We start from the raw sequence: 17236 nt of genomic DNA, 5'->3' as shown, positions 1-17236 counted from the left end.
AGGGGTTGGGTTAATTTGAAATTGGGCTGGGTAATTTTGAACTTTGAAATTGGGTTAATTGGGGTTGCCAAATTGGCTATAATTGAAATGCAATTGAGGCCAAATCGTAAATAGCCAATTTTCCCTTTAAATTTTTTTTATGAAATAGTAATACAGATTTTAAGAGCAAATTAAAAGTACTGGGTAAATGAATATTATATAAATATTAATTTAAAAATACTGGGATTAATTTTATAAACATAACGCTATAAATTACAAGATAGGCTATAATTGCAATTATATGCAATTTAGCTTTTAAAATACCAAACAAATTTGTAAAATTATGCAAAAATTACCTTAATTATATTTTGGTGCAAATGTGAGAACAAAATGAATTATTCGCCAAAAATAATAATTTTGGGAATAATTATTAGATTTTATTGTACTAAAATAGGCAACAAATTGGTTTTAAAAATCATTAAAATGCCAAAATTGTTAGGTGTGCTTATATATGCACCAATATGCTATTTTGGAAATATTTGGGTATAAAAATACTTAGGGAAAAGGGTATCAACAATCATCACAGGGTATTCTAATGCATCAAAGAAAGTATGCATTAGAGCTTGTTTCTGAACTTGGCTTAGGTGCTGCAAAACCTGCTACTACACCTCTTGAAGTGAATGTAAAACTCACTACTCAAGAGTATGATGAACACACAAGCACAATCAACAACTTGGATGATGCATTATTACCAGATGTTACTAGCTATCAAAGGCTATTGGGCAAACTCCTATATCTGATAGTAACAAGACCAGACATTGTATTTAGTGTTCAAACTCTCAGCTAGTTCATGCAAAAGCCTAGGAAATCTCATATGGAGTCAGCACTCACGGTGATCAAGTATGTTAAGAATCACCCTGGGCAAGGTGTGCTTCTGTCTAGTCAAAAGAGAGATGTAATCTCAGTCTTCTGTGATGCTGATTGGGCAGCATGCCCCTTGACTAGGAAGTCTGTGTCTAGTTTCTTCATAAAGTATGAGAATTCACTGATATCATGGAAGTCAAAGAAGCAAAGCACTATTTCTAGAAGCTCTGCAGAATTAGAGTACAAAAGTATTGCAACAACAGTGGCTGAACTAGTGTGGATATTTGGATTGCTCAAGGACATTGGAGTGGTGTTTGAATTGCCAGCTACTATCTTCACTGACAGTAAAGCAGCCATACAAATAGCTACCAACCCTGTCTTTCATGAAAGGATCAAACACATAGAGATTGATTGCCATTTCATAAGACAAAAAATTCAGCAGGGACTAATCAAGACAGAGTATGTGGGAACCAAAGAACAGTTGGCAGATGTACTAACTAAAGGATTGCCTAAAGCTCAACATGAGTACTTAGTGTCCAAGCTAGGTTTACTTGATATATTCATACCACCTAGCTTGAGGGGGAGTGTAGAAACAGAAGGAGTAACGTAATAAAGAATGAGGAAAGCAGTTAGTTAGTTAGTGTACAGATACTACATTCACTTATTAGGAGTAGTGTAGGGACCACTAATCTGTTAGGGAGTTGATAATTAAGTGTACATGTATAAATACCGTGTAATGTTATATTGAAGAATACAGAAGATATTTCTCCCATTCCTTCTTCTTCAATTCATTCTCTCTCTGCACATGCTTCCTCCATTACTAGGGTTCTTCAGCTCAAGGATTCTCTGAAATCTAACAGATCCTCACCTAATAACTTATCACTAATGAAATGTTTTCTGAATTAAAATTTAAAATTTATTTAAAGTATAAATAATAATTCTTTAAGAATTTATTAAAAATCTACCTCTACTTTTAGTACTCGTAACTATTTTTTTGTATTAAGAGCATTAAATATTCACTTACAAAATTTCTCTGTCTTTTTTATTCTAAGTGGAGCAAATAGATTTTTGAATTTTAATTGCTATTAATAAATTAATTACTGATACGAGTAAATTATATTTACATTTATTTCATTATTACATATCTTAAATTATATATTTCATTATTATTATTTTCTCTTTTTTATTCCAAAAATAGGTATTTATTTATTTTATAGATAAGTTCCTAATATAGATTTAAAAAACCATAATATTAAAAAATAAAAATAAAAAACTGATAATATACAGGATAAATAAAATATTTAAAAAGTCAATTAAGATATAATAGGGAAATATCTATTGTACAAAATTGTAGGGGGTCTAATTTTTTAAAATTTTTAAAGCAAAGTTGAGTTATATACGTAAATGATTTTCAATAGAAAGTAAAAAAAGCGAGTCAAAGGTGCTATCACCCGGTAATTGAATGATTCCAAAGTTAAATTGTAATTTAGGGAAGTATTTCTATCTTCTTCCTAATTCCCATTTCCAGCCAATCAGCTGAAATTACGCGAGTACGAGTACGAGTACGCGACCAACGCAGCAGTGTCAGTCAGTCCTGCAGCCACGAATTTGCATAATTGGGCAGGTTTTTGGTGCCTTCATATATATATATATATATAAGTCCAAAAGTGTGAATATATCTCGACAGTTTAATAAATTTGCCATTTACTGCGTGACCTTGGAGAGAGTGGTTGGGTGGGGGAGAACAGTGAAACATGTTTTTTTCTGTGAATAGTGATAAAAACCCCTAGATACGATGATAGTGATACATAGAAACCAAATATTTCCCCCAAAATATTTCCAATTTGGGGCTTGGCTTGGCTTGGTTGATTAAGGAATGGGGCGGAAGAAGGTGGAAATAAAGCCAATCAAAGACAAGAACAGCAGACAAGTGACGTTTTCAAAACGGAGGAAAGGACTCCTAAAGAAAGCCAAACAACTCTCCATTCTTTGCGATGTCGATGTCGCTGTTGTCGTCTTCTCCAACCATGGCAGACTCTACGATTTCTCCAGCACTAACAGGTTCTTCATATCATTAGATCTTCCTTCTCATTAACAACATGTTTCCTCTTTTATTTGTACTTATCCTGAAGCTGCTGCACTCGATTATTATACTATCATATACTATTAAGTCTGCAACCCTAGAAATTCGGGAAGCATTACAATGATACGTGGTGGATCTCTAGGATGACACCTAGCCATAATTGCTGACACAGACACGCTTTGCATTAATTTACTTAGGGTTAAGTCGGTACTGTTTTGCTGTTAATATCTGAGAGTTTTTTTTGCTTGTGATTATAGCGGCGGTAAGCAGTTTGCGCCTATCACGAGGCCTTTCTATTATGACATGAATATCAGGGACCACCTTGAACATTCATAAGCCTGCCAAATATTTGAGGATCATGATCAATAGCTGCTTAGGAAACACATCTTAGGTTGGAAGGAAATTAGAAGAATTTCAAGAGTCCCTTTTGACCCTTTGCTATCAAGTCTACTTCAACTGGTCTTTAATTTTTTTTTTCTTTCCCTTGCTCTTGTAGATCCTTTCTCTATTCATTCTTCGTGTCATCCTGTCCATAGGCCTTTGGTGGTCTAAGGAGTTGACTCTCACTTATCTAAAATTCATGTCATTGTGTATCCACTAAAAGTTTAAAGTTATCTTTCTTCGGTATTAGTTCTTCACTAGTGTTAACAAAGGCGAAAAACGGATAAAAGTTCTAAGCTCCATTGGAGCTTTAAGCAAAAAGCGCAAATAAAACGTGGCTTTGTGAAGCAAGATGCAAAAGGAAAAAAAATACGATTATGTATGTGTAGTCCAAGATCAATAATTATAAGCATGAATAAAAAATATATGGACAAAGAAATTGAAAAATTGCAATAAAGTGAAATTTCAATTGTTTAGTATCGCCTCCTCAGGATGACACTCATAGCAAGGAAAAGTATGCCCTAGAGCCTTGATGATGGCATTGAAGCATCCGCTAAGCGAGGCAAAGCGTTCAACACGTTTTGCGCCTCGCTTCAAGGCTTAAGCCCGCTTTAAGTGCATCTTTGACAATACTGTTCTTCACCTCTTAATTTTTCAAATAGTTTAGATATTTGAATTTTACTGTGAAGCAACAAGTTGATGCTCTAATTTAACTTCAAAAGTTCGGCAATGTATTGATTCTAAAGTGGAAACTTTCGAGCTGGATACGTAGAGGCAGAGGGAATTTTTGATGGAGCATATAGATCAGAAAGAACATCAACGACGAAAGCATTATGCTAGATGACACTAACAATGAGAAATGAAAACTAGGGGAGAGAGTGGATTGGATACCGCAATAGTTCTAGCTCGTAAACGATGTATAATAGGCGTTGTACATATCAACCCATGCAGTGATGTAGCTAACACATTAAGGGGTCGTTTGGTAGGGTGCGTTAGAGAAAATAATGCATACATTAGCTTTTGGTATTATTAATCCCTTGTTTGGTACACTTTTTCAACCTATGTATTACTAATGCAAGTATTAGTTATACAACCTATTTGGTGTTATCCTATGTATCACTAATACATAGCAAACTATAGTATTAGCAATACCAAGGTTATTAATGCATACATTAGCATGGTTAGAGATAAAATTATCCTGACAGTGCCTTAAAGCTACAAAATATGGAGGGTGTTTTTGTAAACAAATAATTTTTTTCAAAATTATGCAACGCGTTTTAATTTTTAATACACCACACCAAAGCACATTACAAGCTCGTGTATTACTAATCCTTGCATTATCAATACACCTTATTCGACTCTATTCTTATACATCCTACCAGACGACCCTTATGTATCCTGCATGGGGTGTGCATTTGCTAGAATAATACTCAAAGGAATTGATGGGGCCTGCATAAACTTGGGAGCATGTGTTTTAATTCGATGCTAAGTGAAGAACCTCACTAGGGCTTGACTTGTGGCATATCCTCTTGAAAGAGAGGGGTATCTTCAATAAAGCGGACATACAGGTGGTGCATGGCTTTTGTCAGCTCATGCCATAAGGTGTTGGGTTAAATTCTTCAACGAGTGCAATCTTCACGTTTAGTTCTCATTGTTGAGTTTGGAATTCTCATTAAGCACCACATTAATGAGAATATAGGCAAGAAGGGACGGTACCAAAAAGCCATATAAAAGCAGAATAAAACAACAAGACAGTAAGGTGATCAACAATGAAAGAAAATAACGGTTAATCATAAAAACCTACTACCAACAGAAAGCGAGACTGCATACCAATACTACTATTATGAACACTCTACACTACCTACTCTACTACCCTTATCCTCAATCTCATACCTTCCTATCAAGGGTCATGTCCTCGGTCAGCTGAAGCTGCGCCATGTCTTGCCTAATCACCTCTCCCCATCTCTTCTTTGGCCTATCTCTACCTCTCCGTAGGCCCTCAATGTCAACCTCTCACACCTACTTACTGGGGCATCTGTGCTCCTCCTCCTCACATGACCAAACCACCTAACCCGCATTTCCTGTATCTTGTCCTCAACAGGGGCCACATCTACCTTATCGCAAATAACCTCATTTATGATCCTATCTAACCTGGTGTGCCCGCATATCCATCTCAACATCCTTATCTTTGTTACCTTCATTTTCTAGACATGAGCAATCTTGACTGGCCAACACTCAGCAATTGTGGATATCACCCTTGTTTTTGTATACAGGAACAATCGTGCTCCACCTCCACTCTTCGGGCATCTTCTTCATTCTAAAAATGACATTAAATGACCTAGTGAGCCACTCCAAGCCTGCCTTGCCCACACTCTTCCAAAACTCCACCGGAATTTCATCCGGCCTGGTCGCTTTGCCCCTACTCATCTTACGCATAGCCCCCTCAACTTCATCAACTCTAATCCGCCTACTACTCAAAGTCACAATGACTCCCGGAGAGTTCCAAATCACCTAGTACAATGCTCTTGTCCCCCTCCTCGTTCAAGAGACTATGGAAGTAGGTCTGCCATCTCCGACGGATAAGTCCCTCATCCAACAAAACTATACCTTCTTCTTCCTTGATGCACTTCACTTGTTCCAAGTCACGCGCCTTCCTTTCTCGCACCTTGGCTAACCTGAACAACCTCTTATCCCCACCTCGGCCCTCGAGTTCCTTATACAAATGACTAAAAGTTGCAGTCTTGGCCGCCGTAACTGCTAACTTAGCCTCTTTCTTAGGCAACTTATAATGCTCCCTATATTCCCTCTTCTCCTCCTCGTCTACACTTTCCACTAGCTTCAGATACGTTGCTTTCTTGGTATTCACTTTTCCTTGCACCTCTCCATTCCACCACCAGTCTCCCTTGTGACCACCAGAGTAACCCTTTGAGACCCCTAATACCTTTCTCGCGGCTTCCCTAATGCACTGCGCAGTCGTGGTCCACATAGCGCCTGCGTCCCCACTTTATCCTATGTTTCCACTAATTTTAGTTGCATAAGCAATGCTATTTCAAGGAAAGGGCATTTCTCTCCTACTTAATTTGCGAACATTTGTATTCTTTAGGAAGTGAATAGTTTCTTTAAGTCGTTATTTTTTCTTAATACTTTTTACCCTTAAGAAAGCATCTTTGGATCTTGTCCCGGTAGATATCACCTAATTACTTGAATATGCTAATGCCGAGGATAAGATTAAGGGTCCAATTTTCATAAACTGGGATCTCGAATGGGGAGTATCACATGAGGATCTTTCCTAGAGGGCAAAGGATATCCATGATATTTAAAACCAATATAATCTATTTCAAAAGGATTGAGGCAATTGACGCATTGTTTGATTGAGCGATCGAATTTTCGCTTGAGGTTAAAGGAGTTGGTCCAAAATATCATGAGAGAGCCACTGAAGGAGATAAATGTCGAACTTAAAAAGGTGCTTTCATGGATGTGATATCTAGTCGAGTCATAAGAACTCTTCTTCTATTCTTTTCTAAGGAATATGGATGGACATAGCCCCTAACAAAGTATAACTAACATATGAAGACTTATATTTTCTCTTGAAATGATCAAAGGTGAAGGACTTCTCGTGGTTCAAGCAATCGTGGATTATACAACTAGTACATTTATATGTTCCTTCCCATGTTCATATTTCCTTGTGTAGGGGGGATTATAAGTTCCTAACTTGTTTCTTTAATAACCTCATGCTCCATAACTTGTGCGTGCACATGTCAATTCCATTGCGAACATACCCAAAAGGTATATGAATGGCGTTGTTGTTGAATTGTGAGGTTTCTTGCTGTTGTTGGTAGTGCTTTGTGTTACCTTTTTCTTTTCGTGGTTTATCCATTATTATATTTCTTTTTAACAATATTGTGACTATGCTTTTCCTGAGCCCCGGGTCTATCAGAAAAAATATCTCTACCTTCATAAGGTGGGGTTAGGTTGTGTACAAACTACCTTCCTCATACCTCACTTGTGGGATTACACTGAATTTTTTTGTTTTTTATTTTTTTGTTGTTGTAGTATCGACTAAAGAATTAATAGCCGACAAAGAAGGAGCTTCTGCTGTTACTTAACATATTGAACAATAATTGAGTACAATTAATGTGGAAGGAAATATGAGGTTTTGTTGAAAAAGTAGCAATTGAAGTGTTAGGTATGTCTAAAGGTCAAGTACCTCAACGGCATAAATCCTGGCAGTGGAATGAGGAGGTACAAAGAGTTATTATATTAAAAGAGAGTGTTATAGAAAGTTGCCAAAAGCAAAAGATGGAGAAGCATTTGAAGAATACGAGAGAGCTAAGAGGGAAGCTAAGAAGGCTACTAGTAAATCTCGAGGGAGAACTCTAGATGGATTGTATCAAAATCTAGGGACACAAGAAAGGGAGAAAGAAATGTTTAAAACTAGAACTCCTGAGAGACAAGAAGAGTTAGGATTTAAACCAGGTGAAATGTATTAAAGACGATTCTCAATTAGTGTTGATAGAGATAACGAGGTCAAGAAGAGATGATAAACTATTAGCTCAAGGTGTTTTCAACTCGAACCAAGAGAATAACATTTTTGACCTCTACATATTTGTGTATGATAGAAATCTTAGCTGTACTCGTCGAATTTGACCAACACAAGTAAATGATAGCCATGAAAATTAAGAAGACCAGAAAAGCTTTAGGTCTAAATAATGTCCCTATAGACGTTAGGAAGTGTCTTGGAGAGGTGGAGCAGAATGACTCACCAAGCTATTCAATAATATACTAAAAAGTGGTAGCCTGATGAGTGGAGGAAGATAACCCTCATTCTAATTTATAGTAATAAAGAAGATATTCAAAGTTGTATGAATTATTGGCATTAAACTCATAAGTCATATGATGAAACTCTGGAAAAAAGTAATGTAGCGCAGATTTAGGAACACGACAAGAGTGATAGAGAATATGTTTGGATTTATACCCGGTAGATTTGCTATAGAGGCTATATTCTTACTAAGAAAATTGATGCAAATTTATCTCAAAAGAGAGAAAGATCTATATATGGTGTTTATTGACTTAGAGAAAGTAAATAATATAGTACCATGAAAGATTTTTTATGTGTGATGGGAAGAAAGAAATTCATATTAAATATATAAATGCCATAGAGGACATGTACGAAGGATTCATCACTAGCACGAGAAGAATAGCAGGTGATACAAAACTACAAAAGAATTTTCAAGAGTGGTCTGCACTAGGGATCGACATTGAACCCCCTACTTGTTTACCCTAGTCCCTAGTTATGTATGAGCTAGCCAAAACAATACAAGATGAGCTTTCATGGTGTATGCTATTTGCAAATAATATTATGTTAATCGGCCAAACCAACCAAAGGTATTAACCAAAAGCTTGAACAATGGAGTAACACTCTAGAGAATAAGGGGTTTAGAATAAATAGAAGACTGAATACATGTATCACAAATTTATTCAACATAATTAGAGCGAGGCTGAGGTGAGACTTGACGGGACCACCATGCCAAAATGCAAATAACTTAGATATCTAGGCTCTTCATTTCAAAGAAATGGAATAATGGATGAAGATGTTACTCATAGCATTAAAATTGGATAGTTGAAATAGAGAAGTGCCATTAGGATGTTTTGTGATCGATGAATGCCTCTTGAAGTGAAAGATAAATTATAGAACAACTATAACACTGACACTTTTGTATGGTAGTAAATGATACGCCGCTAAAGTCCAGCATATCTACAAGATGAGTGTTGCAGAGATTAGACGCTTTGATGGATGTGTGATCATACAAGAGTAACATAAGATTAAAAATGATTACATTCGCTAAAAGATGCATGTAGCACACATTAAGAATAAAATGAGAGAAGGTCATTTTAGATGGTTTGGTCATATCCTGCGTCGACCTATGAATGCACCGATACATGTGTGAAACTATGGTGAGAGAAGGTGCTAAAAGAGAATGGGATAGACTTAAAATCTCATGGAAGAAAGTCATCTCCAAAAAATTCTTGACACTAATGCAAATTTTACTAAAAATAAAGGAAAAAGATCTATATTGGTAATATCTACTTGTTGGGAATTGGTTTTAGTTTGTTAGAGAAGTTCTAATATTATTATTGTTATTGTTATTATTATTACACATTATTTTTATGTATTTAACTTATTTTTCACTTTTATTTTAACTGGTATAATGATTGTTATGTGAGTTGAGATTTAATGCAAAATGAGGATTTATATGGTAGACCCCAATTTGTTTGAGACTGAGGCGTGATTGTTGTTGTTATGCTAATTGCTTGTCACGCCTCAATCCCGCAGAGTCACGTGACCGACATCCGAACTCTAAGTGTGGAATCTAAATAAGTATGGAGAAAACCAACCCATTCTGTTGACATATTCCTTTTATAAGGATTACAACAAAATACATAAAAATGAAATCATGAAACCATAAAGTGGCTCACACACCTCAAATTAAGCAAATTAAAATGTGTCCTAACAAGGAATATACATCATATTACTCCCCAACTATTATTTATACACTCCACATATTGTCTATAAAGCCTCTAAGGATGTGCAAAAGAGTAGAAATGCTCCGGAAGCAATCCAGTTATGCAAAAGAATCAATTAAATCAACTACTTAATGATGTAGTGGGGGCATGACCAAAGCAGAGTGGAGTGTGGAGAAGTCTAGCTCGCAGCGTCGTCACAAATAGCACTTGCATATGTAAGTAATGAAAAATTTATAGCGGAGAAATGTGAGTATGACAAATGTTTTTAGTAAGTATAATCGACCCCCTTCAAGAAGAAAGGGCAAGATTTATGAAAAAATGCATAACATATTTGGGATATCATATCAAAGTATAACCTTTGTAAACCGTAGAACAACATATTAGCTTTTCTAGTTTTTCTTTAAAAAATGTTTTAAAATACCTCTATATCTAGAACAACATCTAAGCTTTAATATGGTGTAAGGCCTTTCGATCTAACAATACCTGGCAATACACTATTGATAGCTCTCCAAAAAAGAAAGGAATACTTTTGAAACTTGTGATCTTAAACATGTCATAATATCTCTGTAGCTATAAAATTATGTCATAAAGGTAAAATGAAATTTTATAGTTGAATTGCTTTGTATAAAAACTCTTCTTTTTAGAATAGACTGAAAAGGAAAGAGTGTCACAAAAATAAAGCAAATAGAGTATAATGCTCTTGTAAAATGATGCGGTTAGGATTAAGGTGTCAAGTTTTAACATCGATATTTTTTCAACATAGATGAGTTCATAGTTGTATATGGAACATGCATAATAACACGAATTAAGGTGGTTAGTTAACCGGTTCTCGAGCTGCAAGTCAAAATTTTATCGGGTAAAAAGACGATAAAGTATTGGCTTTACTCAATTAAAATGAAAATATCGATGCTAATGCATCTTTTAAGTTCACTTTTGTGCATGTATTGTTAGATAGTTTATGTTTAAGTTTTGTGTCCCACATTGAAGTAGTTCTATATGCATTGTATAGAGTATAGATATAAATAGGGTTCATGCATTATAGTAGTTAACACATATCAATAATATATTTTTTGGTGCTATTTCTCACATGATATCAGAGCATTGGTGAGAAAAAGGTCGCTGTGCATTATTCTAGTGACATCCGAGAATAAAACAGCCTCATTGTGCAATTTACCGGTGGCTGATTCTATTGAAATTAGTTTTGTGACGCAATATCCAACATCACCACAATGTTCCCGTGTCACCGGCAATCAAACCCCAACCAGGTGTTGGGTCAACACCTGATGACCCAACATGCACCGTCGGCAGTTACGGTTTCGACAAGAGTGACACATCAACGGCCACGCGTGAGATCTTTTTTTGACATCTTTCAAGTTTGATTTTTCTCGTGTGTTGGTCGCCTATCTTCTCCGATCGGACCCATACAAATTTTGTGAGGCAGCGGTCACCGAAACATCGTTTTCCGACAAAAGCAGTGCCTTTCCAGCCTTTATTCACTATTTCAGTATTGCTTTTCGCAATATTTTGGCTTAGTCACAATCATATGAGCTCGGTCCCAACCCACTGGCAGCTTTGAAAAAAGAATTCTTTCTCTCTAGATGGCCCTATGTTATATGTACTATAACGTATTTCCAACATCATGATTTAATAAGAATTTTTGGGTTTAATACAAAATATGTTTTTGAAAGTCAATCGTTTATTTATTGACAAATAATTTTGCTTTGGTCCACAATTGAAAAGTTTGGGTGTCCCAATGAGATTGCTGGAGCTTCCCCGGACAGGGTTCCATTGTTTTTGCTTCGTATCTAGCAAAACAAAGAACAAAAGAAAAGAGCAATATCATATAAGATATTATAAACAAAGAAAGCAAAGAAAAACATAATTTAAAGAACAAGATATGTTTTGAAAAAGCCCGCAGTGCTTAGTGCTTCTATGACAACGGATCATGTTTTAGTTTATGTTATCTTCGTACGATAAACCTAGGGGGGGATCTTTTTCATTATGTTTGTGTCTTCTTGAGCTTTGTATGTAATTATGCGCTCGCTCTGGCTTACCTTTTCATTTTCTCTTTCTCGTCCTTTCCTTTTTGAGGAGGCCTAAGAAGTATTGGGGCGAGGTGATTAGGCAGGACATAGCGCAACTTCAGATTTTCGAGGACATGGCTCTTGATATGAAGGTGTGGAGATCGAACATTAGGGTTGTAGATTTCACGACCCAAACCGAAGGGCCGAAACGGGCACCTAGTGCCTAACTCACCCGAGTACCAACATAACGTATCTTTCTTATCATATTATCATGGGTAAATGGGCCAGAAGGGACGTCACGAGATAACCAGGATAAAACATAAGGGGATACTCGGCATAGGACGAACCAACATGATAGACAAACTTATACATGTGACATACATGCCTATAAGACCGAAATGATCATTTGTACACTAAAAACATAGGCCGACAAGGCCATACAATCATCTATATACATGACATCTGTCTACAAGCCTTTAAGGGTACGTAAATGTCACACAGTTCGGGACAGGGCCCCGCCATACCAATCAATACATGTCCAAATCATACTGACCAAAATGGGCAACTCCGGATCAAGTGGAGTGCACCAACACCTTTCGCCGAGCTGATAGCCTACTCTCGTCAAATCACTTCCGTTTAGTAGTACCATTTCCTTGATTACCTGAGGCTACCCGTTGCCTAAGAATTTTATGAACTTCTTTTCAGAACGGAATTGTAATTCATCTAGTCCAGGACTCCCACTGATCTCATTTGGAGGAAAATCATTACACATCCCATGCTTCGCATGCCCATAGAAAGACATATACATCTCCAACCATGGTAAACCCAACAAGGAGACTCTCCCAACTCCATTTGCACAAGCTAAACTGCCAGGACTGAATCCTTCTATCCAAACCAAGCTAAGCAAGCTGTCAGGAGTCAAAGCCTTGCTGCACAATACCTGTGAGGGCTCATTACCTCGAACACATACAAGGAATTGATCATATCCTTACCATACCGATTCGGTCTACTATCAAGCTATTCCATCTATCTAATTTTCCTTCTGATCCATCATCAACTTGGTATTCCCTCTTGCTGTAGCACCACAATGCCTCAACCCAGGTTTACCACACGAGACTCGAACATAAGACCACACTGTCTAAGACCCATAGGCCACTGAATCCTCTCAAATGTTCCCAGAAATACCATATTCCAGAATACTTTACTTTGAAGAACTTCCTGCGAATCCGAATTCGTTACCATTACTTTCCAGATACCGATACATAGGATCCTATGATCAGCATAAAAATACCACTAGTCTTGACCTTTTCCAATGAAAACACAATCTCTACCCACATACACAACCTTAAGACACCTGATTGTTACATGTAGAATCTTGAACACAATAAAACCATTCTCGAGAGTCATTTACTTCATATTCGAACTGCAATTTACCTGATCAAACGGACATAACCATCCGTGCCTCATTAGCACTCTGACACCGCAGGATATGATCTCATTCCAATACAAACAAACATCTTCCTTCTCCATACACTGAGCATTCTTTATCAACGACAGCTCAAGACATCCTATTATTTTCACACATCTACGAAGCACCATATAACCTTTGTCAAAATTTTGCTTTACTTGTGCCATCTTCGGCTCAATTTCTGCAACCAGAACTGATCTGCCAGCATATCTCGAAACGGAACCAACATAGCACATAGCCGTGCAATCAGCTAATCAATAGCAACCTCCCCAACTTGGCTCGAAGCCATATATCAGGACACACTCAATAACCCATAATACTTTTACTCTAATGATGTCACAATATCATAGTGAGATTAAACTCAAATCATCTACCAGTTCGTGAAAACACAGATCATCTAGTACTGTAATCCTCTGCAAACCTCGCATTCATTCCCACCTCAGTTGAGTCTACTCTCTTAAGCGACCCGAATTCTCAAATTTCAACACGTACCCTTCAATTACACATGAGTCTTCTAACAAACGCACAAGGATCATACCACTTAAGAACACTCCGCAGGAGATAACCCACCTGTTTCGCCTCAATTTAGCACTTCAGCATACCTTCCACCAACATATACGTTACACAGTCAATTTAGTCTTCCTGAGTCTGAACTCATACCGCCACATGTATTGCACTTTACTTTCCAACTAGGAGACACGAAAATATCCTTCACGCGCCCATATTCGGGCTACACATCAAATCACAATAGGAAACGAATCACTTAACAGTTCATCTATTATCCAGCAGACTTCTTCGTCACTACCAAGTCATATAATTACATCTCGCAGTACTAACATACTCATCACATGAATACCAAACGGCCATTCCGGCTAATAGGGACAATACCGAACATATAAGTTCAAAACACTTGCTCACACGATCAGCACTTCAGTGCTCAAGCCATAGGCAAGATCCGGCCTCAAGTCCTCAAGACTGGCCCAACATCAAACTCACGGAGATTACATCTCGCCCCTTGATCGGGGAATCACAAGCCATCAACGCACATCTGATACTAAGCGCTAAGGTGCGCATACAAACGCGTGGAAGGAATTTCAAGAGTTTCTTTTCAAGCTGGACGCACGATAAGAATTCAAGAATGTGAAGTTTTCCTAAAGGTTCTGCAGCCTCTCGAGGATAAATACAGACGTCTCCGTACCGATCCGCGGGACTCTACTAAACCGGCTCATGACTCGCGAGACCTAGTAACCTAGGCTCTGATACCAACTTGTCACGGCCCCAATCCCGGTCGTGATGGCGCCCAACACAATGCTAGGCAAGCCCGACCATTCCGACATTCTCAATCCCTTTTATAAAGTTTATACCCAATTAACATGATGTAATGTCGATTAACATAAGTGTAACTCTGCAATAATAGATAATAACAGTGCGGAAACTAAGGAAAAAAAATATCAATACAAATCCCACCGATCTGGTGTCACGAGTCAAGAGCCTCTACACAAGTCTGAGGAACAGCCTATACAAAAGATAGTCTAAAGTGCTGAAAGTAAAGAGGATAGGGGGAGAAATCGAGTCTGCGAACGCCGTGCAGCTACCTCGATGACTCCGGTGAAATCTGAATAGCAGCTGAAAGTTCAACTATGCCTCCAAGATACCTGTATCTGCACACATGGTGCAGAGAGTAAAGTGAGTACTCCGACTCAGTGAGTAATAGCAATAAATAACGACTGACGGGAAGAAAACTCGTAAAAACACTACGCAGTTCTATATAAAAAAGTTAGTACATCAAATAGCAGGTAAATGAAGAAGTCAGGTAAACATCTCTTAAGCCGGTTCTCAACTCTTTTACTTCTGACAATAACCGATAGTATGATTATACGCTGCGGCGTGCAGCCCGATTCGTACTGAATACTGCTGCGGCGTGCAGCCCGATCCGTACTGAATACTGCTGCGGCGGGCAGCCCGATCCATATATATATATACATATACTGCTGCGGCGTGCAGCCCGATCCAATAATAATAGTCGACTGCGCTCACTGGGGGTGTGCAGACTCCGGAGGGGCTCCTACAACCCAAGCGCTATATCACTGCGGCGTGCAGTCCGATCCATATAATATACTACTGCGGCGTGTAGTCCGATCCATATAATATACTACTGCTGCGTGCAGCCCGATCCATATATGTATATATACTGCTGCGGCGTGCAGCCCGATCCGATATATATATCAAATACCCTCACTATTGGGTCCTCGACCCCTCTCAGTCACCATAGACATGGCCTCTCGGGCACACTCAGCTAAAACAGGGTTCCCAACCCACAAGTCATTCTCATTAGGAGTTACCAATTTCTAAAGCGGGTTCATATTATGTTTATCAGTTAAGAACATGACTGAGGGTATGATTTTTAACGAGTAAAGTGAGGTCAACCAGTACAACTACCCCTAAGGGTTCTACAGATCGGCACAAGGCCCCAAACATGGCAACTAGCCCAGAATACAATGATATTAAGTAAATCTCAATCAAAAAATATGGTAAAATCATCAATCGGGATGGACCAGGTCCGAATCCCCAGCAATATCAGACCCCACATTCATCATGCAGCGGGTGTCTCATCTTAACATAGCACCACGTTGTGCGAATCCGGGGTTTCAAACCCTCAGAACATTATTTATAACCATTACTCACCTCAAGCAGGCCGAAATCCTAGCTCGCTATGCCCTTGCCTCGCAAATTAACCTCCTCGAGCGTCGAATCTGCCCAAAACCATAAGGAATACATTACAATAGGCTAAGGGGATACAACCCAATCGAAAAGACTCGAAAAATATCGATTATTACGAAGTTGGCAAAACCCGAGCCCCGGGCCCACTTCTCGAAAATTATAAAATTCACATCAATGGATTCCTCATCTCGCCACGAGTCTATACATATCAAAATTATCCAATTCCGATACCATTTGGTCCTTCAAATCATCATTTTATATTTTGGAAGATTTCACCAATTTTCTCCCCAAATTCCATCCCAAATCATGAAATAAATGATGAATTCAATGATAGATTCATGTACTTTAGCCAAATGTGAGTTAGAATCACTTACCCGATGAGTTTCTTGAAAAACCTTCGAAAAATCGCAAAAATCCGAGCTCTCTAGGTCAAAATATCAAAAAAGAACCCAAAACCTCGTATCTATAGAGTAGCCCCAGATTTTCACCTCCGCGGCCGCGCAAAAATGACCGCGGTCCGCGCAAAACAAGTGCGGTCCGTGCTAAGACGAACGCGGCCGCACCAACTTTGATTGCAGTGACAGGCTTCAGTATTTTGGCCATAACTTTCGCTACAAATGTCCAAATTGCGATATCTTTACCTTTTTGGAAACTAGACACGAAGGGCTACAACTTTCGTTTTTGAACCAACTCAAGATTCCTTGTAGATCAAAAGATATGAGCTTCCGAAGTACGACCAGCGACCTGCAGATCTTCATGACCGCGGCCGCGGTCACTTTTACGCGCCCAGCACAAGGCCAACGCGCCCCGCGCTAATAGGATCGCGCCCCGCGCGAAAATGACTGCCCCATCCATTTTCTAAGTTCCTGGATGTCCGTACTCTCTCAAAACTAACCCGATGCCCCCGGGACCTCAATCAAAAGCACCAACGCATCCTAAAACATTATTCAACCTCGTTCCAATCATCAAAGCACCTCAAAAACATCAAATTATCCAAAACTCATCGAATTCAAGCCTAATTTTCTAAAAACTTTCGAAATACACTTTCGATCAAAAACCCGACCAAACCACGTCCGAGTGACCTCAAATTTTGCACACATATCCCAAATCAGCTAACGAAGCTACAACAACTCTCGGAATTCCATTCCGACTCTAGGATCAAAATCTCACCTATCAACCGGAATTCGCCAA

The 17236-nt window shown here is 38.3% G+C and overlaps 1 protein-coding gene across 2 annotated transcripts in view; it reads left to right on the top strand.

Moving 5' to 3' along the window:
* The first annotated feature begins 2377 nt into the window (after positions 1 to 2377).
* The window catches only part of LOC109217848 (agamous-like MADS-box protein AGL27), a 32472-nt gene continuing 17613 nt past the window's right edge, over positions 2378 to 17236 (top strand). The window contains exon 1 of one of the 2 annotated variants that reach the window (XM_019382133.1): positions 2378 to 2904. In XM_019382133.1, the coding sequence (XP_019237678.1) occupies positions 2720 to 2904 (185 nt within the window). In that variant the 5' untranslated portion in view covers positions 2378 to 2719. The remainder of the gene's footprint in view (positions 2905 to 17236) is intronic. The other variant, XM_019382132.1, reaches the window with a different exon arrangement.

Source organism: Nicotiana attenuata, unplaced genomic scaffold (genome assembly GCF_001879085.1).
Source record: "Nicotiana attenuata strain UT unplaced genomic scaffold, NIATTr2, whole genome shotgun sequence".
In the NCBI taxonomy this organism is placed as follows: Eukaryota; Viridiplantae; Streptophyta; class Magnoliopsida; order Solanales; family Solanaceae; genus Nicotiana; species Nicotiana attenuata.
The sequence above is the reverse complement of the archived record's forward strand: the minus strand, read 5'-3'. Positions and strand labels throughout refer to the sequence as shown.